The sequence below is a fragment of the Ictalurus furcatus genome, chromosome 7, assembly GCF_023375685.1.
Source record: "Ictalurus furcatus strain D&B chromosome 7, Billie_1.0, whole genome shotgun sequence".
NCBI lineage: Eukaryota > Metazoa > Chordata > Actinopteri > Siluriformes > Ictaluridae > Ictalurus > Ictalurus furcatus.
This window is the reverse complement of record NC_071261.1, coordinates 26,675,371-26,698,391: the sequence shown is the minus strand read 5'-3', so window position 1 is coordinate 26,698,391 and position 23,021 is coordinate 26,675,371. Positions and strand designations below refer to the sequence as shown.

The following is a 23,021-nucleotide window of genomic DNA, read 5'->3' as shown; positions in this document are numbered from 1 at the left end:
AGACTGAGGTTGTTTAAAGTGGTCCAGATTCCTCCTTTACCTGCGTGCTTAATACCGTGTAAATTGATCTGCACACTTTAAGTTACACCATATCCTCAGCCACCCTGAAACAGGATAAAACCCCGTCTGTGCACTCACTGTGGGGACAACATGGCTACGTCCCAAAGCGCACACTAACACACTAAATAGTATGTCAAAGTTCCAGTTTTTACACCACCTATAGTATCTGACCACCTGTAGTGGCGTGTTATTTTAGCGTACTATTCGGTCAGTCGGTTTTAGGGTTGGGATGCAGCATGTGTGATCTGCTTAACCTTGCTTTTTAGGAAGATCTATTGGCAATAATCAGAGGTTCAGAATCAGAGTGGAAATTGTGTATTGTCTGTCTAAACAAACATGTATTTTATACTCAATACAAGTGGCAGTGGTGGCTTGGCAGTTAAGGCTCTGGGTTACTGATCGGAAGGTCGGGGGTTCTAGCGCCAGCACTGCCAGGCTGCCACTGTTGGGTCCTTGAACAAGGCCCTTAATCCTCTCTGCTCCAGGGGGCGCTGTATCATGACTGACCCTGCGCTCTGACCCCAACTTCCTGACATGCTGGGGTATGCGAAGAAATGAATTTCACTGTGCTCTAATGTACATGTGATCATCAAAGACTCATTATCATTAATACAGTGTGACAAATAACAGATGCACACTAAATGGTGTATATTTTATATTGTTCAGGTTAGGAAATAGAGAAATTATGTAAATATAAGAACTGAGTTGCAAACTTAGGCAACAGTTTTGGGGACAAAATGAATGCAGAAAATAATGTGGTAAGCAGAAATAGGTAAATGAATAGGCTTGTAGTCTTTTTAAGGTGTAATGACGATGATATTTTTTGTTTCTACATTACAGAATGAAGAGTGAGCAGTGGAGTATTAAGGATCCAACAGTGACAGACACAGCTGTGATAAATGGGTTAGTGTTGGTGCATCTATTCATTCATTCATTCATTCATTCAATCAGCTTCAGTGGCTGCTTTATTCTGATCAGAGTCGTGGTGGATCCAAAGCTTACCCAGAAACGCTAGGTCCGCTGAAGGAATACACCCTGGATGGGATGTCACGTCCAATCCATGGCACCATGCACACACATTCACACCTAGCAGCAATTTAGCGTAATCAATGCACCCACAGGCATATTTTTATGAGATATAAGGAAGAGAACCTGGGGGAAACCGAGTAACCTGAGCTCAGGAGAACTGGAGATGCTGGAGCTGTAATATGCCAGCGCACGAAGCTTATTCATTGTTGAATTAGATTTTTTTTCTTTCCTATATAGATTTTAAATAATAATAGCTGTAATAATAGCTGAGTATTGAAAAAAAAAATACACAAAACTAGATGAAAGCTTTATGTCAGTTAATACCAGAGGAAATAAAATGTGATGGACTTTGTATATAGTGTTATAACACTATATACATCACTAAACTAATTCAGGGTCTGAGTTTAGCATTAACCAAGTCAAGTCTATTTTCTGCTTACACACCCGAGCCGTATAAGCTGGTACACTTGAAATTTGTAGCTGAAGCTGTTGCAGGGTTTGTGTTCAATAATGAGGTCTAAGTGATTGCATAGGCAGTAAATCCAAAGCTATGGGTGACCATATGGAAATAAAGGACACAGTCAGGTAAAGGGTAAGTGTGCTTTACACTGACGTTAAGAGACTTTAGTCTGGGGTTGGTTCAATATCCACAGAAACCTGCACGTGTAATTATAAACCTCATTAACACAGGACACAGACAGGCACACACCTTAGTTTAGGTAGTAATGAACATGTGTCCTATCAGGTGACAAAATAATCATGAGTGTAAATGGTTTTCTCAGGACAGTTCTGGCTAAATGAATACATTTACATATTATAGTATAGGTTTATGTCTAACTTTATACAACTGCCGAACTGATTATCTGCATTTCTGTAGAGTGCCTTTGTAAATAAATATGAACAAAAGCATTTAGATAACAACATGAATACAATCTCTCTCACACACACGCACACACTGAGAGCTTCAGTCTAAATCTGCTTAACCGCTCTTAAGCCGCTAGAATGATATCATTATATGACGTGAACAAGTGCATTTCATGTGCAACATGTGGAAAAGTTGCCCTTTTATTAGGTTTTGGATATGTACTCGTGCTGATAAGTATAGAGTTAAAACACTGGGGTGAAATCGCTTTCATGGTCTGGGGTTTTTTTTTTTCCTCCCAGTGATAAACAAAAACAAGGAAAGAAAGAAAGAAATAGAGCTACACTGTAGTATAATGAATGGCTTTTAAACATATTATATATATATAAAACTTATTTTATTGAAATCAGTAGCTCTAATTGTTGTACAATAATAACAATAGTTTTATCTAAATATTCATGTATTATATGTTAAATGGATCTAAAGTCACATTTAATGTGTGGTAAATATGTTACTATACATTACCACATGTAAATAGTAAATAATTTTGAATAAATAATATTAGTCAATATTTTTACAGACAGACTTTTATTTATTTAGTTATTTATTTAGTTAGTTAGTTTGTTTGTTTGTAATGGTCTATGCCATTTTTGCTTATACAGTTTAATAATGTACAAAGTGAACAGACTGTTACTCTGCTATATTACTAGATCTTGCCCCAGTTGGACGTTGTGTAACTCTCTAATGCTCCATTGTGTAAACAGAAAGATTTAGTGAGATTTGAAACGTTCCCACCCCCCTCGCCCTGTTTTAGACACATCCCTATGGAACCCCGCTTGGTATAATGAAATAAAACAAGCTTAAATTCGGGTCATTTTGCTTTAAAATGAGCTGCTAATATTGCCACCAGGCAAATCAAGTCTAGTGGGGGGTGAAGCGGTTTTACCACAGCCTGAGATATCCACAATTAACCAGCCACTGGGAGGAGAACTAATTAGTGTTATCTTCTTATCACCCAGGCTTCTCCTATTCCTGAGTCAAGAGAGTCACACAATTACAGACTCTTCCACTGACACACACACCGTCGAGATGCGAACACCCAATCACGCTGTAATACTCCGCAAATAGGTAATCACAAACTCGTTTGCACGTGAATGAGCGCCTTCTCTCGGCCTGTAATACCCCCAGTCCTCCCCAGCAGAGCTCCACTGAATGGCATTTACCCGCTAAAGCACTGTTTCACTTCCCCTCCTATTGTTACAGTGTGGAAAAGAAAAGATAAACTGCTTTAGCCCCGGTGAAGGGGGCTGTGCAGACGGGACAGTAAACAAGTAAACCCAGCAGAAACAAATATTGGGAGAGAGACGCTAAAGGAGGAGGAGGGGGATCAGCAGAGCAGTCAGGAATGACCCTGAAACAAGATATTTGTGTGGTATATTTGATTATTTATAGCGTGTAATTAGTTTATCATTGAGATATGTATGTTGTGTGTGTGTATATATAAAACAGGAAAGCAGTTTGGGTTTAAAAAAAGAAAATTATGCAACATATATTGAAAAATAAACAAAAGGCCGTGTTGAAAATCTCGTGACACAACACACATTGCATACACCAGGGATACCGTTTTAAAGAGTAGGGGAAAATTTAGTGTAGTAAAATTAATCTTAACTACTTGCTACAGTGATAATGAACGTGTGGGAAACGAACTGACACAAGCAACAAGCAAGTTTAACTGAGTTTATTCTTTGCCTAAAAATAAAACATTATAGGTAAAAGGTAAAAACGACGTTGTTTAGTAACTCAGGAAAGGTTTGTGCTAATAACTGGACTGTTTTTCAATCTCAGGACTACCAGAGTGTGATTTCTGCCTCATGAGTTGTTACTATAGAAACACAAATGTATTAGAACAAGCACATTATAAACCTGTGATTTGCCTCACAGCTGGAATCCAAATCTGACCAATCAAAATGGATTATTATTAGTTTGGATACAGCTGTACAGATCCATGGAAGTTTTCAAATCTGGTTAAATCATATCATATAGACAGTACAGCGTTAAGAAATGTATTACACATGTCATACACTGGAATATATTTCTGTTAAGAGACGCCAAAAAGCTTACAAATTTTTACAAACGCCTGAAAGCAACTCATTAATAATTGGTTTGTGGAAAGGTGTTGCTCACTGTGCTGACTGGAAAAAACGTCATGGGATGATTCATGAAACAAACACCAGATCCTTGGTTGATTAATAGCACTAATCAGATTAGATTACACGTTTTTGTGTAATGAAAAAGATTAGGTTACTAATTATATCTTCAGTACGTAATCACTACCTGTTTACATGTCCTTTCAATGTAATCCTTCCAGTATGTTCCTAACTGAACACAGAATATAACACTGAAAGTCAAATGCAGTGCTTTTTAAAGTGGGGTCCTGACCCAGGATTCGTTCCTCAAATATTCCACCCAAGAGAGGAAAATACTCTGCTGAAGTAATCCGAATTGGGAAACACTTGCATAAAATATTATTCATAATAAACACAACAACTAGGATTCAATTCCGTTGAGCAACATACCAACGTGTAGCACATGGGCAACTGAAGATTAGACATAGAGAAGACACAGATTTTCCTGCAGCTGTCCAGTTTTCGGTGAGTCTGTGCTTACTACAGTCTCAGGCCCTGTTTACACTAGTGTGTTTTCGTCTTAAAATGAAAACGATCCTCATCCACACTGGCGTTTACGCTGTGTTTCAGAAACGATCCTCGTCCACACTACACGACCGAAAACGCATGTCACATGACCATGTGCATACAAGCCTAAACAGGAAGTTAGCTGCTAGTCCAAACTGGCGTTCCGTGTTGGGCTTACGCTGCTTGAAATGAGATTTGTTGCCGATCGCTCTAATCATAGCTCGCCTCTTGTGCATGTAGGCAGCTGCAGTATTATAAAATACAGAATTTAACTGCAGAATGACGACAAAGCCAGCACAGCTTGCGGTTCAGTCTCCCGTGTTGTTGTGTATACGATCAAGGTAGCGTAACGGTCATATGGTAGGGGATTGACGAATCAGGAAAGGATACGCAACGATCCAGAAGACCCAATCAGGGGGCGAATGTGGGCGGTTTGTTCTGTTTACACTGAAACGTGAGCCCGGAGTTTTCAAATTAAAACAGGGTCTCCGGCGCTTCCAAAAGTCTCTGTTTCCGAGGGTCGAAGACGCCAGAGTAGTGTAGACGACAGGCGTAACCGTAGCAACAGTTATGTTTTTTAAAACGAAAACGCACAAGTGTAAGCAGGGCCTCAGTTACCTGTTGTTGGTTGAAAGGAGTGGAACCTGATGTGGTCATCTGCTGTGGTAGCCCATCCACCTCAATGTCTGAGATGCTTTCCTGCTAACCACAGTTGTAATGAGTTGTTAGTAGAGTTACCATAGACAACTTCCTGTCAGCTCAAACCAGTCCGGCCATTCTCCTCTGGCCTCTCTCATCAATAAAGCATTTCGACCCAGAGAACTCTAGACACTGCTGTGTGTGACAATCCCAGGAGATAATCAGTTTCTGAAATCTGACACCCAACAAACATGCCACAGTCATAGTCACTGAGATTACATTTCCCTCCATTTTGGTGTTTGATTTTGATTTTGAACTGAAGCTCTCCTGTGTCTTCATGAGTTTATGCATTGCACTGCTGCCACATGATTGGCTGATTAGATAATTGCATGACTGAACATCTGTTCCTATTAAAGTGGCTGGTGAGTGTATATATACTCATGTTTGAGTTACACAGAGTTGCCAGTTTACTAGGTATTTGGTATACCAAACGTATTAACTAAGAAATCTATAGTACACTTTAATTACGAATAATATAATCATAATGTGTTTATATAACATTGTTCCCTTGCCAAATTTATGTCCATATTTGAAAAAAAAACAAGACAGCAATATTGTCTTGGACTTACGGGAAATCTTTGGACATGGATCCAAGGTTAAAGTCACTAATAAATGAGTCTTACACTGTTTAAAGTGTCATTGCTCATTAGAGCTGCCTGTGAAGGCAGCATCTTAGCAGGTCGTCCAAGTCCAAATGTCTTATTGGACCATTGATACAGGTGTCTCTGCTGCAGCTTTAGAGGACAGACAGCAGGTCTCATGCTCCAAATGTTGACATCCATGGCCCTAGCTTCGTGAAGTGATCTGGGGTAGTAAAAGGTGAAACACAGGGTGAAGAAGTTCATGAGATCATAATCGGTTATCCTTGTGTCCAGTGTTCAGAGGACAATGCCAAATGTTCTGAGCATTTTGTCCCCAAGATTCCCACCATTCAAAGCTGGGATGCAAGGTTCTGTTTATATGTTCTGTACTGGACCGTGTAAAGGTTCAATCCAGGACCGCTGAAGGGTTCTTTGGTTTGTCGCTTTGGGCAATGCTTAAATGTTCTATGTAGAACCCTTATACAGTGTTTGTGTTTTCAAAGTGGGTTCCAAGAGTAATCTATTTAGAAAGCTAAGAATCCTTAACTACCCAAAGAACTCTTGAGAAATTCTTTATTGTTAATTTTAAAAAAAAAAGGACAGAAAGAAAAATACGTCCTCTGTGAAATTCCCCAGTTAGTTGTGCGCCAACATGTTTTTAGGAATAAGACAGAAATGCAGAATTCTGCTACACAAAAGCCAACAGTGATCTACTACTGTGTAATGAAAAACAGGACATACCCTGCATCTGGACATGCAGCTAAGATTTAACTCCTTTAATATTGATTATAGTAGGGTACATTTGGGTCACAGTGGCTTCAATTGTCTTGTCTGTCCAAAGTTTACAACCATCCAGATAGTCCATTCCTCAAATAAATCCATGTACCAACTGGTGTTAGCTAGCTTATCACAGCAGACCGAATACATCTCTTCAGTTTTTTGGACAACCTTGGATATTAGAGTCTAGGACTCTAGAAAAGACCCAATTAACAATACAGATTCAGTATCTTTGTTTAAAGCTAGAGGACTTTTAAAGAAGTGTTATGTGATTTATCGCTCATGGCCTGAACAAGGCAAGAATTTACTCTGGATGGGACACCAGTCCATCGCAGGGCACCATGCGCACACTCGTTCACTCTTAGGTGCAGTTTAGTATAGCCAATCCACCTACTGGCATGTTTTTGAGAAGGAAACTCACGCATGCACATGGAGAACATGCACAGAAACTCCACACAGACAGGTCATAGATCGACCCAGAGATCATGGAGCTGTGACCACCGTTCCACCCTGCTCTGGTTATGTTACAACCACGTAGCTGTGCTTTTGAGAACCATGGTCCTCTGTTTGAACCCCTTGATTTTTGGCCTGCGTGGATATGATGGTTGGGTGTTGGTGCAGTGGAGCAGAATCTCGCTGATGGTTCTTGGTATTTAGTCTACCACTTCATAGTAAATCTGGATTTACTCTGTCCTTCTCTTATATTCAGGAACATGTCATCGTACTAGAAAATAACTAAGCATTTAACGAAGTGGGTAGGATTTCCGCTTCAGTCAGACATATTAGTCATGTTGAGTAAACCCAACACGCTTTGTTGTTTACAAGTACTTTAGATCTAACTGCTTGAAAGTGCTTTATTATGTGCTACCTCCCAACAACACTGATCAGTTTACTGAGCCATAAAACTGACCCAAGACCAGCTTAAAAGGTCACAACTGGCCAAGACAGCCGTCCACGGGCAAGGTTCCCCTCCCCTGCAGCTCAGGTCGGCTAATCTGAAGGCCGGCTGCCTCCTGCTATCATCCAAGGGGAGGCTGTTGCTAATTGCTTATGTCGTAAAGCTCTATGACCCGCATAAGTCTTGTTCCCCAAAGCTGCCAGGATAAACCCCACTTTGCCTCACCAAACCTGCTTAATAAGGATCGTTATCCACAACAACATCCCTAATTCCCTTCATCCATCCCTCCACGACATGCCTCCTGGTTCTATTCTTAGAGAAGGGAGGGGTTGAGGAGAGAAAGAAAAAGAAAGCAAAGTAAAGATAGACTGTGACAAGGATGACTGGGAATTTCAGGAAGTTTCTGGGAAGAACGAGATGTTCCGTGTCTTTACTGTGCAGGCCTGACGGATATATCTGGTGGAATTAAACGTGTTCGAGCAGATCTCATCAGTGCGTGCCAATCACTGTGAAACCAGGTGTGTCCACACACACACACACACACACACACACACACACACACACACACACACGTGTCCAGCTCAGTCCAACCTGCTCAGTCATTCATGTGTGTAATATCCTCCTTTATTCTTCAAACGTTTCTCAGTTCTCCTCCAATCCGATTCTTCAAATCTTCTAAGCTGCACCGTCATTTCCTTCTCAGTAAAAGTTTATACGTGATATTAATAGGGTGTAGTATTACAAGTTTTGGATATTTAAACATTCATTAATAGATCAGTGTCACTCATTCGGTTGATTTTTGAAGTGGCCAGTTTATTAGGTATTGCTTTAGTACTCGTCTGCTGGCCTGGACTGCTGCTGGCTGGTTTGTGGACTGTTTTTCGACCCAACAATGAGCTCGGTGACAATGAGCTGTTAAAAAAATCGAACCTTCTTCTGATACACGTATACCACAGCGACAATGCGTCCCATTGATGGACGCCAACATCATCATGCCTCCCAAGTGTACAGTAGACGGAGACTTCCAATCACTGACTACTTACAATTGTAGTCCATTTGTTGCGGCATCGTTTGTAACTGACAGAGCGACCTTTACGGCAGGTGTATCTGATAAAACAGGCACGGAGTGTATGTGGGGAGAGAAAACTGCCTCTTCAAGAGTTTATGAAATAATCCAGCAAGAGTGGATAATATTGTCAACTTTCATGAGTAACTCCAGAGAAAATAAGGAATGATGGCACATGCTCTCGTAGGAATACAATCAACAGTGGGCCGGACACAAAGTGGAGTTACTGTTAACACCCTGACGCTGATTATTTTCCTATAACCGACGGACGTAGCACTAGGCAAGGGTAGCTAACTGCCTTGGGCCCCCAGAAACCAAGGGCCCCCTAAAAATGCAAACAGTATGTTAAAACCGTGAACAGGGCCCCATTCCTATATTTTGCCTAAGGCCCCCAAATTACTAAATCAACCCCAAATCAAGTTCTCTTATTATTATTTATATCAAAGCAATTTGCCAACAATTAAAATGTTTAAATATTGAAGAATGGCATGTCGTACATTTATATGTTTATACTTGCACTTAATTTTGTTGAACATCCAAGAAACAAGTTCCTGTTATCACTTATGCTACAGTGGCTATAAACAGTCATTCCCTCACCATCCATTCTTGTTATGTTACCAAGAATCCAGAAAGCACAAAGTCCTGGACGTTTTTCCTATTGACCATCTGCTGTGTCGTATAGAAAATGATCTAACCAATCAGAACAGAGTATTCGACAGTGCTGTGGCGTAACACTAGTATGTAGTATGGTTAATGGCGATTCTCTATATCAACTTCACCTGAATTACACTTCTGAGCATATGCTTTGAAATTTCAATCAGTGCCACCACTGTGTTTGGCTGAACATTTCACCCATTTAGAGCACAGCGATGATTCAAATGAGGTGATGTACAATACTAGCGAATATAAAGTAATCAGTAAATTAATTTACATGCTGGCGCTCATCCCAGAGTCCTGTATCTTTCTTCTGCCAGCATTCCACTGGCACATCTTCTACCTGTCACTCAGATTCCTCAGCTAGTAAGAGCCGATAATGGGATCTGTGTCACTGGTGTCTGGTGCCATTTGTATAATAGAGAGTCTAAAGAGCAACAGTACACGTGTGTGGAACGAACTTCCAACCCCAATCCGGACTGCAGAATCTGTCACTATTTTCAGAAAACAGCTAAAGACCCACCTCTTCCATGAACGCTTGACTAACCCCTAAAATGCCAACCCCACATTATTTAAAAAAACAACTTACTCTGGCTCTTACTCTTCTACTCTGCGCACTTTGCTTCTCTAGAAGTCAATTATAAATCTTGTATGGTAGCACTACTTGTATTGTTCTCCGCTTTGCTTGTATTTCCTCATTTGTAAGTCGTTTTGGATAAAAGCGCCTGCTAAATGAATAAATGTAAATGTATATCAACGTGTCAGGCTGAGACTGTAAAAAAGAGCTTCTCGTTATTAGACCCATGAGTCTATGTCAATGAGGATTGTATGTATAATGTTGTATTAATTGTCCTGTAATCAGGTAACTAGTGAAACCTAGTTAAGTATAAGATTTGATATTTTATATATCTGATGTGATGACCTTGATGGAGTAACAGGTGAAGGACTAGGGCTTAGTTTAATGTTAATATGTTGTATGTGCTACAAAATAGGCTTATAAAGAGATTGTAGAAGTATAGTCTAATTTCCTGTATTTGTTTTTGGAAAAATGTTTTAAAAATGACTGGATGACAGATTTATTAGCTGTAGTCAAAAATCCTACACCAACATCCACTGAAGGGAGTACAATAAAAATTGCAATTCCTCTTTTTGACCACCAGATGCCACTAGCGTGCACTTCGAGTAATTAGCTGCATAGGTCATAGTTAAAACGTGTTTTTAAAGGCTCGTTTGACATAAATAAGTTATGCATAAATATTAAATAATTTCATATACCCTTACTAATGTCTAAAAACTTTTCTTACTACTACTACACGACTTTTACAATGACCTATACTCATCACAAAGTTAATTTAGTTTGCTTGTACAGTGGAAGTCATTTTTATTCGATTTAATTCACCACCATCTATTGGTCTTCTCACAGTATTGTATTCTAGTATCTTCATAGTCTATTCCATGTTGCTCTACTGCCCCCTATTGGTCCTCTCACAAAAGGAACTATTGCCTGTCAATTAAACACTAATTAAACCACATGCACTGTGATATTCACACACATTTATTCATTTATCAGTGTATAATAAAATATCCTGTCGCTACTTACAAGTCAAGCATTACTCAAATACTGACAAATACAGTATAGTGTCATTATAGAATTCACCGCATCAAAGAAATGATCACATAACCAAAAAAAATCTTTTCAAAAATACTTTCAAAAGTGCTACAAATGGACACAAAAAGGCATAATGACAAACACACTGGGAGAAAAATCCCTACCTGTCAGCTCCTATACACTTCTCCCTGGTGTTAATACAGCGGTGTTGTACATTGGCCATTGTGATTTGGGTTCAGTTTTAGTGGATAATAACACAGATCGACAGTGAAGGTAGCGTTAGACAGAAATAACACAACGTTATTAGTTAAGACGGACATTAACAAAGAACTCTTGCAAAAAATAAATTAAATAGAAATATGTACAAATCACACACTTTAGTCAGAACAGAAGAGAGCATGTGTTCTGAAACAGTGGTTCATGTAAGAAAAATGCTATGAAAAGACTATTTTAAGGAGGAAAATAGCAATCAACACTTTTCTTCTTACTCCGCGGCAATGAAATGTATATCAGTTTTAATTAGTATAACACCAACGCTGTAGTAATAATAATAATAATAATAATAAGGGGTTTTAATATCAGTTACATACCTTTAATTATGTTACAATTAATCACACCATTTAGACACAATAATCATAATTTAAAGGTGTTTTATCTCAGTCTCTTTTCTGTGAATAATTCCAGGCGAATATAGACACACGTTACACAATCCTCACACAGCCACTTTGTTCAAATTCAGTATTACTAACAGCGTTCTGTTTGTCAGTGTCAGTCTACTTTCACATATCAGCTTCAGGATCAGTGTAAAGAGAACCTGACTGACCGTCTCAGTAGTGAGTAGTTACACTACAGTACATCATCACACCTATACTACAGGGTGTCCCAAACGTCTCCGTATGTAGGGGAAATGAACACCAAAATCTCTCATACTTAGTTTATATTATATAGAGATTTTTTTTTTTTTTCAGATAGGATACTGTTGACGAAAGAAGAACGTATTGAAATCATTCTCATGGCTGGATCGGGAAGCCGTCGCAAGGTTGCGATGGACTTTAACAGGAAACACGGCGAGCACATCACACACCACACTGTAACTAAACTTATTAATAAATTCAAAAAGACTGGACGTTTTTGTGGACCAATCGAGAATCGGCGCAAACACTGCAGTCCCGTATGTATGGAGACTTTTGGGACACGCTGTAGTTCTGCAGTATTTATCTTCTGATGTAGTGTTCTTACCTTTGGATACACCCATATCCTTCACGACACAGTGTTTAACGCTGTAGAATATAACACTGTTCATGGTTTATACGTATCATCATCAGTAATGCTTTCACTGTGATCTCGAAAAGACTCGAGATGAAGTAAAGTGGGTAATAAAAAATAGCTAAACTGTGCTATGGGGGGGGGTGAATGTTTAATCAACAGTAATAACGCAAATACTTCACAATCGAGGCTTTCGGACACAGACGGAGAACTTTTCATATGGATGTAATCATAAAACAGATATAGTAATGTAATATCCTTGGCACTGTTACGTTGATAAGAGACCCTGTTCTCCGTTCGGTGTAGTGACAGATCAACCACAATACGTTACATAATCGATAAGAAACGTCACAATTTCTACACCTGGATTGTCGCATACTATTAGTACACAGTTAGTATGCAAGTCCAAATCGTGTGCCATGACATCAGAACATCGGGAATTGTAACAAAGAGTAATTTTTGTTTGTTTACATCGTAGATCAAGCACTTCTGCACCAGAGTGTCGCATTGGTAACCCACTTCTTCATCATTCTGTTGTACCTTAAAGCTTCACTATCAAGGCCCGGATGTTCCTCGGGAGACCTCAGCAGTGGCGAGGGGAGTTGGGGTATTTGTTTTTCAGACCTTCCTTGAAGCTGCGGAAGAGCAGGCGGTTTCTGCGGTTCTCCTCGTCCTTGCGGCTGTGGAAGTCGCCCTGAACCTTAAAGCCTCGATGCACCACGAAGGCGTTACTCACCACGGAGAACCTGAACCCTGCCACATGAAGCTCACACGCCTGCAAGGGAACAGGGGGAGAGGTTGAAGAGAGAGAGTGAGTGAAGGGAAGCACAAAAGTCTGTGTTTTTCAACCTGACCTCATTCGATCATATCTGTAGCATGTGTGTGATTACAAACCAGAATTTCACCACTGGGAAGCGTTTTTTGGAAGGAAGAATTTGTGGTTATGTTACCAACACAGGCAGTACTGTATTGTTCCCGCGGTGGTAAAGATGGGTAAAACTACATGAAATACAGCATTCTCTCATCTTAGACCTTTACTGTTAAATCATAATGACTGCAGTTTGAAATGACTGTTATCCAGTCATATATTTTAAACGTTTGTTGAGAAGATTTACAGCTTAGCCCTCAGACATTACGAGTGAGTATAGAGTGGGTTTTCTCACTATAGGGAAACTTTTCCTGCTTGCGGTTAGTCAGTCATACACTACAGCTGTAATAGTTCGAGAATAGATTAAAAGTGCTTAAGTATTTCTTTTACGTAGACTACAAAGTAGTTTTGGAATTGAATAGCTGTACGACGTACACTGTAGTGTGTAGTAAGAGACCCATATTTCCATGGGTCTGCCTCCCAAACATTTGACAAAACCACCCTGGAGAGGACAATAAACACAGCAGCCACTTTTCAGCATATATTATATAATATAGTATCTACTGCGATGTTTCCAGATGATATTAGGACTCACTTGACTTATACGGTTGAAGCCGTATTGTCTGAAGTTCTCGTCATACAGTGGCACCGATTTAGCCCCGATGTAAAAGGGTTCCCATGGGTCGACCCAGTTCTGCATATACGCCACCTCCAGAGGTCCGGAGCTCTTGCTAACCAGATTAATCCAGCGGGAGTAGTTGGTAGGTGCCTGGCATCGTGGGCAGAGTTCCTCATAGAAGGGCCTCACCTCACCGACTAGGTACAGCTGCGCAAGCTCGGATTTCGTGGCAGGCATCTTGCGTGTGTGCCGAATTTCAAAAGCAGGCAGGACCAGAACCTCATCCGGGGCCGGCTCGCGCTTCATCAGCATCATCACAAACTGATGATGCAGGTCTGTGCTGGGTACCATGTCCATGTCAAGGACGAGGACGTAGGCGGCGTCTGTGCCTGTCCGGGCCACGTTGCGGAGAAGGTTATTGGGGTAGGAGACGTTTCTTCCCATAGCGTAATTCTTGTACTTGTCCCGGTGGGATTCGAGCTTAGCGAAGACACCAGGACAGCCTTGTTCCTCGAGTCCAGCGAAGTGCTCCCTGTCTTGCTCCGGGAAGCTGGCAATCTCCTCCGAGTGGCACACCAAGTGGAAATCCACCAAGGCTTGGACGCGTGGACAGAAGAGACTGAGGGCGTAGACGAAGGCAGTGGCAAACTTGACATCTTGGCCGTGAGCGAAGATCGCCACAGAGAGCGGATTCTGCCAGCGTTCGAGTAGAGAATCCAAATGATGAAGGTTGTTGATGGTCGTGTGGGTCACCAAGGCGAGGTGATGGGATCTCGGATCTGCGTCCAGCTTCTGGTTGGTGGAGAAGTCGCTCTTGATGAGGTTTTTGTACACACGGTACTGACCACTGCTGTCGAAGATGCCTCCACTGGATAAGGAGTATCTCAGGCGTTCTCGTTTGGAGTTCTTCTCATTGGTTTGTGCGTTCCTCTTGGAGCCGAACAGCTCTGAGTACTTGTAGCGCTGCTGTTTGCCGTGTAGCTTTGACAGGAACGACAAGTAGATCAGCTGCAGCAGGGCTACCATAAGCAGGGCACTCAGCACCACTTTAAACACGGAGCATTTTTTGAAGAAATGCATTCCACAAACTTTGTCGTTTTCTAGAGAATATGCATGAAGTAAACTGTTATCTGTGGTGCTCACGGGACGCACTTCATTTCTACACTAAACCCACTGCAGCATCCCGCAAACACACTACACCCATCATCATCACCCCTTGTGTATCTATAGCTACGGGGTTTGGAGTTCCTCCAGTTTCGGCTGATTTCTACACCATTGTTTTCTGAATTAGATTTAAAAAAAAAAAAAATTAAACATCACACAAACATTACCAGTCGCGAAATAATAGTCTGTCTGCTGTAAATAACGAGCGCTAACTATTTTATATGGCTATTTTCATGAACATTACGAGCTTCTCCTTCACTCATTACGGCGCGGTCCTTCGTGCCATGTCGCAGGTTTCTGACGTCATGACTGGCCGTATAATGGTTATCAAGCTTGTGAATGAAATGTTAGGAAGTCTAACTCTTCTATTAGAAGAGAACAAGGTGATGGGATCAGTATTTTTGTTTTAATCGAAGGCAAGTAGAGATATAATATATTATATAAATATTATATATTATTATATTATATAATATAATATATATTTAGTAGAGATATAAGCGATTCAGGGTGTTCAAAACCACACCCTATCCCCTAGGTAGTGCACCATTTATTTATTTATTTATTTATTTATTTGCGCGTTTAACAATTAGGCATATGAATGTGTTGTGTAAAATTTCCATGAACCTAACGCAATCCCAATAAGTATTAGTATGCAAACAATAAATCTTAGCTGGTAAAAAAAAAAAAAAAAAAAAAAAAAACGAACCTGAATCTTTTAACACGTGTGTTATTACCGTAAATATTAGAATAGACTGGCATAATTACACAGCAGAGCCAATTAAACAGCACATATATCCACATTCACAACAGTGTATATTCACGCGGTGTATATTCATCCAGGTACATAAACGATATTTACACCAAAACAATTCCGTTTTACTTCAATTCCAACATTATAAACCCTTATCAATACATAGTATGATATAAGACGAGGTGGCCGAGTGGTTAAGGCGATGGACTGCTAATCCATTGTGCTCTGCACGCGTGGGTTCGAATCCCATCCTCGTCGAAACTTTTATCCATTTTTATAACCTTCTTTATCATTACGTATTAATTTAACACACTTCATATTATCTGTGAATGAGTAAGTGATTTATTTTTAAATATATATTTTATTACCCGACCCCACCATTTTGAACCCTTCCCTTGACTGTACAAAAGAAAAATAAAATAATTAAGAAACAAATAACATAATAATGGTAGGAGGAAAGAAAAATATTTATAAATAAAAATAAACTAAAGAAAGGCAGAACTTTACATTACAACTTTCCAAACATATGAGCCTCTTCTGTGGGATCGGACCAGACGGGCTAGCCCTTGCTCCCAACACGCATCAGCAAGCACTGTGCACCCATGACCCTGTTCCCAGTTCACAGGCTGCCCTTCCTCGGACCACTTTTGGTAGGTACTAATCACTGCATACCGGGAACATCCCACAAAACCTGCCGTTTTTGAGATGCTCTGACCCAATTGTCTAGTAATCACAATTTGGCCCTTGTCAAAGACATTGAGATCCTTATGCTTGCCCATTTTTCCTGCTTCCAACATATCAGCTTCAAGAACTGACCTTTCACTTGCTGCCTAATATATCCCACCCCTTGACCGGTGCCACTGTAATAAGGTAATCAATGTTATTCACTTCACCGGTCAGTGTTTTTAATGTTACGGCTTTGGGTATATGTAAATGCTATAACTATCTTCAGTATCATTGAAAGAAAACAAATTCGTGCAGTATTTTATTTGGGACCTGACACTACATGAATCCATGCAGAGATTCAGGACTGTATTTATTGTCCTGTACTCCTCACACTGCTGTGCAGTTGCACTTTATGTAATCCTGTGTATCATGATCCTGGAGAAACACCAGTTCGTTCCAACGTATACCAGCTATATAGAGGAATGACAACAAAATCTAATCAAATCTTCACGTGATAACCATCAAACTTGAGAATGAAAATGAGAATATACACATTTAGGGAAAATGTTCAAGATGGCATTTTAATTCATTAACCAAAACAAACAAGACAAACATAAAAAAAAATATCTTCTTCAAAACAGGTTTAACATTTCAGGTAGGACTGTGCTCCAATTTCAAAATCAATGATCTTAATTAGCTAAGTAAAAGTGTCTGAGCCTTTTAACCACCTAAACATATGAAGTGTCTAAGATTCGTAGCATATAACATTCATTACGATGTGAAAGGCAAAATCAGTTGTTCAGTATGTGTTGTGATGTGTAGGACACGGAGCTGTGTATATTCTGTAATTTACATTATCCTACGCAAAACATTTAAAGAGGAGGGGGAGAGAGAGAGGGGGCGAGAGATAGGGAGAGAGGGCAAGAGAACGAGCAAGTGTTTAGGGATTAAAGGTCACGGCTGCACTCAAAATCAACCCATAACGTTACGGTCACTACTGTATAACTGCGAGAATATTCCCATCAGCTGTGCTGTTCTGCGTCCTAGGGTGTAACTCTGGAGAGATTAGAGACCGTCTGAATATTATGAATATACAAAATTCACATGTAAAATTGTGATCTTCACAATATTCAGGCTCTCACACCCTAAACAATGAATTACAGGTCGATGTGAACAGCTAAATTGACTAAGAAACCAAAACTCCAGCTCCGCTTTTAGATCCTCCTTCTTCACTTGCTTTGGCCTGAGCCGCGTTGCCTTTGCCCTGTTTGTCGTCTTCGCCCACCAGGCGGATGTTGTAACGTTCACGGTACTCCGTCAGCTCCCGCCCTTTCGTCTGCATTTGTGTGTTGAGCGACACAACTAACTTTGATATCTGTCAGAAAAGAAGGGGAAAAGGTCAGTTTAAAAACTGTGCACTATGAATGACCCCGTTCACACCCGGCCGTTTACAGAAACGCCCACCGCGTCCTCGTTTACACCCGGCCGTTTACAGAAACGTCCACCGCGTCCCCGTTTACACCCGGCCGTTTACAGAAACGTCCACCGCGTCCCCGTTCACACCCGGCCGTTTACAGAAACGTCCACCGCGTCCCCGTTTACACCCGGCCGTTTACAGAAACGCCCACCGCGCCCCCGTTCACACCCGGCCGTTTACAGAAACGTCCACCGCGTCCTCGTTCACACCCGGCCGTTTACAGAAACGCCCACCGCGCCCCCGTTCACACCCGGCCGTTTACAGAAACGCCCACCAAGTCCTCGTTCACACCCGGCCGTTTACAGAAACGTCCACCGCGTCCTCGTTTACACCCGGCCGTTTACAGAAACGTCCACCGCATCCCCGTTTACACCCGGCCGTTTACAGAAACGCCCACCGCGTCCCCATTTACACCCAGCCATTTACAGAAACGCCCACCGCGCCCCCGTTCACACTAGGCCATTTACAGAAACGTCCACCGCGTCCCCGTTCACACCCGGCCATTTACAGAAACGTCCACCGCGTCCCCGTTCACACCCGGCCGTTTACAGAAACGTCCACCGCGTCCCCGTTCACACCCGGCCGTTTACAGAAACGTCCACCGCATCCCCGTTTACACCCGGCCGTTTACAGAAACGTCCACCGCATCCCCGTTTACACCCGGCCGTTTACAGAAACATCCACCACGTCCCCGTTCACACCCGGCCATTTACAGAAACGTCCACCGCGTCCCCATTTACACTCGGCCGTTTACAGAAACGTCCACCGCGTCCCCGTTTACACCCGGCCATTTACAGAAACGCCCACCGCGTCCCCATTTACACTCGGCCGTTTACAGAAACGTCCACCGCGTCCCCATTCATACCCGGCCGTTTGCAAAACCATCCACTGTTTATGCCTGGTTGTAGCCATAACCTGATAAAAAAAAATTTAGCTACATTCATTTACATTTGTAATCAAAGGCATTTCTGTTAAGTTGAACGACCTGTTAATATGTAGATCATATAATGTAATACATCACATGTTAATATGAAAATCAGTTCTTAACATTACACCTAACTTTGTCCTTTTTCCTTTTTCATTTCCAGTCCAAATATATTTGATGATCACCGTTTCGGACGCGTTTTGTCCTGGCCCATGTGCATTATGATGCAATGTAATGGGAGGAGTTTTGCTGTCGCTTTGTGGCTTGAAGAGTAGAGATACCGACGCTGTTAACAGGCTAATATTGGATGAACTGGAATTTAACCGTGAAATGCTCAGATTTATAAGCAATTTATAAGCTTTATTTTATACAACTGTTACAAAGCTGCAGAGGAAGATATTCACTGTTAGTCAGTTGACTTTCAATTTTCCTTTCATGTGAATAAGAAAATTGTAAAGACTATTTTAACACTGTACTGATGCTCAAATCTACAAATATCAGCCAAACTTTTTTGGCTAGCATGACGACCACATGATCGTGTGGCAATGTTGAGTGGATCGCATGTTTCTAGCTAGCTGATTTTTATTTATTTATTTTTAAGTGTACCAAGCAATAGGAAGAAAACTGCCAAGCAAAAGTCTGGTGTGATACTATTCAGCACCTCAACGAGCCCACAATTACTTTTAATTAATTCATTAATTTCAACTAGATAAAATCAGCACAACATGAAAGTAACTGCTATCAGAAGCAACCATGTCTGTCACATCCTGCATCCTTTTACTTTCAGTGAGTTGACTTATTGCATGATTTGGTCTGACCACAACATTAGGTGAAAAAGCAGAAGAGTGTCGTCTTCAGGAGGGTTTTCCGTATCACTGTAGCGTCTAGTGTATTTAGACCTGCAGTTTTACTCTAAGACAGTCCGTATCCAATTATAATCCTCACATTCAAGACACACAAAAGAGCCAGTGTAGACACAGACTGGCTCCCGGCATGTCATGTACCTGTTCTTTATTGTTTTCCAGCGCAGGCAGCACTTCTTTTACAGTCCTCTCGACCAAAACACCTCCAACTAAACGATAGCACTTCCGCGAGGGGTCGACTTCCTTCAGCGTGTCGATGACCAGGCTAAAGAAAGAGACTCAGATTAACCATCACATCCATCACACATGACTCTCATACAAGCGAGGTACAAGTGTGACATCATAACATTTCTTCCCTTATCCTGTATCCTCATCTCTTAAAACATGCTACCGGATTAAACTTTTATTTAAGCGCACTACCGGTCAGGCTGAGATCCTCACTGCTTCTCCTAAATTCTAAACTATAACTTTGTTTGGTGGAACAATTTAATTAAGCAAAAGCTATTTATTTAAAATATATTCATATTAATATTTATACACAGGCATTACCTTCACTAAAACAAATTTCAGCCATAAGCCTTGAAAAGTATATATTCAATCTGGTGTGTTCAAACATTTCTGCAGGTAGTGCGTGTTATTCTTTAAAGAAGAAACATTTGAAGAAAATCAGCCTAAAAAAAAAAAATTCACTATTTTAATAAAATATAATAGTGATCCTTTTACCAACTTGTTTAAAATCGGTTTCTGTAATCGAACACTTTAATCGTTTCACTGTGGCTGCACGGTAATAAAACCATGAGTTCAGGCTCAACTCATACACTGAACATTTATATTTTATTGATTTTAACTTCACCCATAAAGTCTAGCGGAATGGAACAGTACGTGTTTGATCGTATTATACGCTGGATAATGAATAAAGCAGGCGAAATGAAAAGAAAACCTGTGTTCGTTGATCTCCATATCCAGTTCAGCAGCTTTGGAGGCCATACTGCGCTGCTCCTGCCGCATCCTCTGGAACGTTGCCACAACCTGCCATCAAAACACACACATCACTCTAATGCCTACAAGACTCTAACAAAGGGTTCGTTAAGCTGCTTTACTGAATTCAAGGTTTACAACAATAACACTTACCAATATACTTTATTTTATTTTTTTAGAAACACCTAAGGATGCACCAATCTAATATTTAGTATCTGTATCAAGACTGATTCTGGAATGTAACACTGGATCACTAACCGGAAAAGAAAGACACATAAGACAGTACATTTTCAACACAATAATTTTACATATCCCTTGTCTAATGTCCCTCATAGAGAAGAAAAAAAAAAAACACTGAGTTGACAAGACAAATGGCCAATATTAGAAAAGTGGGAAATGGGCGGGGCTTCCAGGATGACAGTTAATATCGAAGAGTTAATAACAACTACACAACATTCACTCATTCATATGTCCATTGACTTATCTGTTCTGAGGAAGAAAAAAAAAACACACACTGCTCTTTTGGCATATTTTTGAGTACTAGTAATCATACTGTTATTAAAATATTTAAAATGATAATTTTGTGCTGTTAAATTGACTAAACAAATCAAAAATTCATCCAGAAACTGATGTCTGATTGGCAAGGACTTGCATTGCACTTTTCTGTGGGGGGAAAAAAATAGCAGTATTGATTGGCACTGCTTTAAATGTGTCCTCATAATCTGATCGTGCAGCGTTCCCCCAGTGTGAGATTAGATCTTTTGTCTAATGAAAATCGTACTTGTGGTGTTCTCATGAGCCGTGGTTGGAGGGGAAAAAATCAAGGGGAAGCCACTCGCTTAACACTAGTCAAATTTAATTAACAAATGATATAAATCTAAGTAAACCATCCCATTTGGCTTAATGTCGTTTCAACATACATATCTTGTATACACATGTCCATCCATATTTTTCGTGTGTAAAATTAATACAACACCCAGTCCTTATCTTTATAAAAACCCACCATCCCTTTAAAAGTGGAGTGGTAGGGCACGTCATGTCCCGGTGTGCCTTCATGCCCATGTTAACCTCTGGTTCAACTTTTTAGTTACAATACCCTCGCTTACACTTTCGGACATCGTACACCATTTCAAACCAGTGTAGGATCAGAACATACATAATAATCTGTTCTCTCTCTCTTTCTCTCTGCAGAGCTGTGCATGTAGTCCTGCTGCGATGTCAGTGCCTGATCCGGACACATCACCCCCTGTGGCTTCTCTCACCCCCAGACCTTCCTGACTGAACCTTGCGACTCTGCTGTTTTCGGTCATCCCACAAGATTTCCAGTAGTCAAAAAACAGTTTACACACAAGCGTCACCCTTTCGTCAGTGGACAATTTTACCTTGGTACTGTAGACGTGTACGTGTAAGAACTGCTGCTGTAATTATACAGACTATGATGCTCATACATCCTTTCAACACACTCACTGCTCTCTGATGTTATAACACACAACTGTCGGAGAGTGAGTGATGATTTATAATCCTACAATCCAGAGACACCCAGACGAGAGGATCTTTTTTCAATGCGGTTCCTTTCAACGTTTCTTCCTCATGAGGTCTCAGGGAGTTTTTTCTTTGCCACTGTCTCCTCTGGCTTGGTCATTAGGGATCTAAATACAAATCTACATTCAGATTTCTGTAAAGATGCTTCGTGACTACTACTAAACGCATTATGCAAATAAACTGGATCACTGATAATCAAATGCAAAGAACTGGATCACTGATAATCTCATCATCATTAAATAGGGTTAAATCACATGTCCTGATGTGGTCATAAATCAGACCACACTATTGGCAGAAATAGCATCCGGGTCATGACCACTCAACTCACACTGTAGTTTCTTTGTATTTAACCCTTGCACACTACACATGGACTCTTCTTAATTTAATAATATTATTATAATGTTGTTATTTAAACCATTGTATTGCTACAACCTAGACACTAGCACACGATTCAGGACCAATGTATATTTTCAGCTCCACCCTAAATGCTGCTTGGAAACGTTAAACTGCGGGGGGGAAAATGCCTTCACATTCCCTTCCTAAGTGCACTATATAGGGAAGGAAATAACCGTTCGCACCACACCCTATGTAGTGCACTATAAACCGTATAAGGAGCCGTTTGCTATGGAGCCAGTCAATAGCAGCACTAACACACACACGCCTCTCGGTGCTAACAGGTTAGCTTGCTGTGCACGGCAATAATCCGAGTATAATTCCTCACACACATCGTCTCATGGTATATAAAGATAAAATAATCCCGTGTGTTGCACATGGAGCCCCAACTGAAATGTACCTGCTCGGCAGAAGGGCCAGACTGCTTTCCTCCACTGCTTTTACTCCCCGTGCCGCTAATGCTGTTCGCCGCCATGTTGAAATGAAGCTCTGTAGCCCTGAGGACCTCTACATCGCCTTCAGGGGGCTGTCCCCTCTAAACGCCTGTTTAAAATAAAAGACATATCCATGGGCAATATTTG

General features: G+C 40.8%; 2 protein-coding genes and 1 non-coding gene across 3 annotated transcripts; 1 reads left to right on the top strand and 2 right to left on the bottom strand.

The window, feature by feature from the left end:
- Window positions 1-10,116: 10,116 nt before the first annotated feature.
- Window positions 10,117-16,508, bottom strand: b4gat1 (beta-1,4-glucuronyltransferase 1). The gene is made up of 2 exons (XM_053629566.1): window positions 13,658-16,508; window positions 10,117-12,969 (listed from the first exon to the last, which is right to left on the bottom strand). Exons 1-2 carry the CDS (start codon window positions 14,759-14,761, stop codon window positions 12,778-12,780), a joined length of 1,296 nt encoding a protein of 431 aa, XP_053485541.1. The 5' UTR covers window positions 14,762-16,508; the 3' UTR covers window positions 10,117-12,777.
- On the top strand, window positions 15,773-15,854 carry trnas-gcu (transfer RNA serine (anticodon GCU)). Its single transcript has one exon. It is a non-coding gene; the product is annotated as a tRNA-Ser (tRNA).
- Window positions 16,509-16,816: 308 nt separating the features above from the next.
- pfdn2 (prefoldin subunit 2) lies at window positions 16,817-22,942 on the bottom strand. Its single transcript, XM_053629569.1, has 4 exons — window positions 22,841-22,942; window positions 20,468-20,556; window positions 19,669-19,792; window positions 16,817-17,637 (listed from the first exon to the last, which is right to left on the bottom strand). The coding sequence occupies exons 1-4, from the start codon at window positions 22,913-22,915 to the stop codon at window positions 17,449-17,451; spliced, it is 477 nt and encodes a 158-aa protein (XP_053485544.1). The 5' UTR covers window positions 22,916-22,942; the 3' UTR covers window positions 16,817-17,448.
- Between the last annotated feature and the right edge of the window lie 79 nt (window positions 22,943-23,021).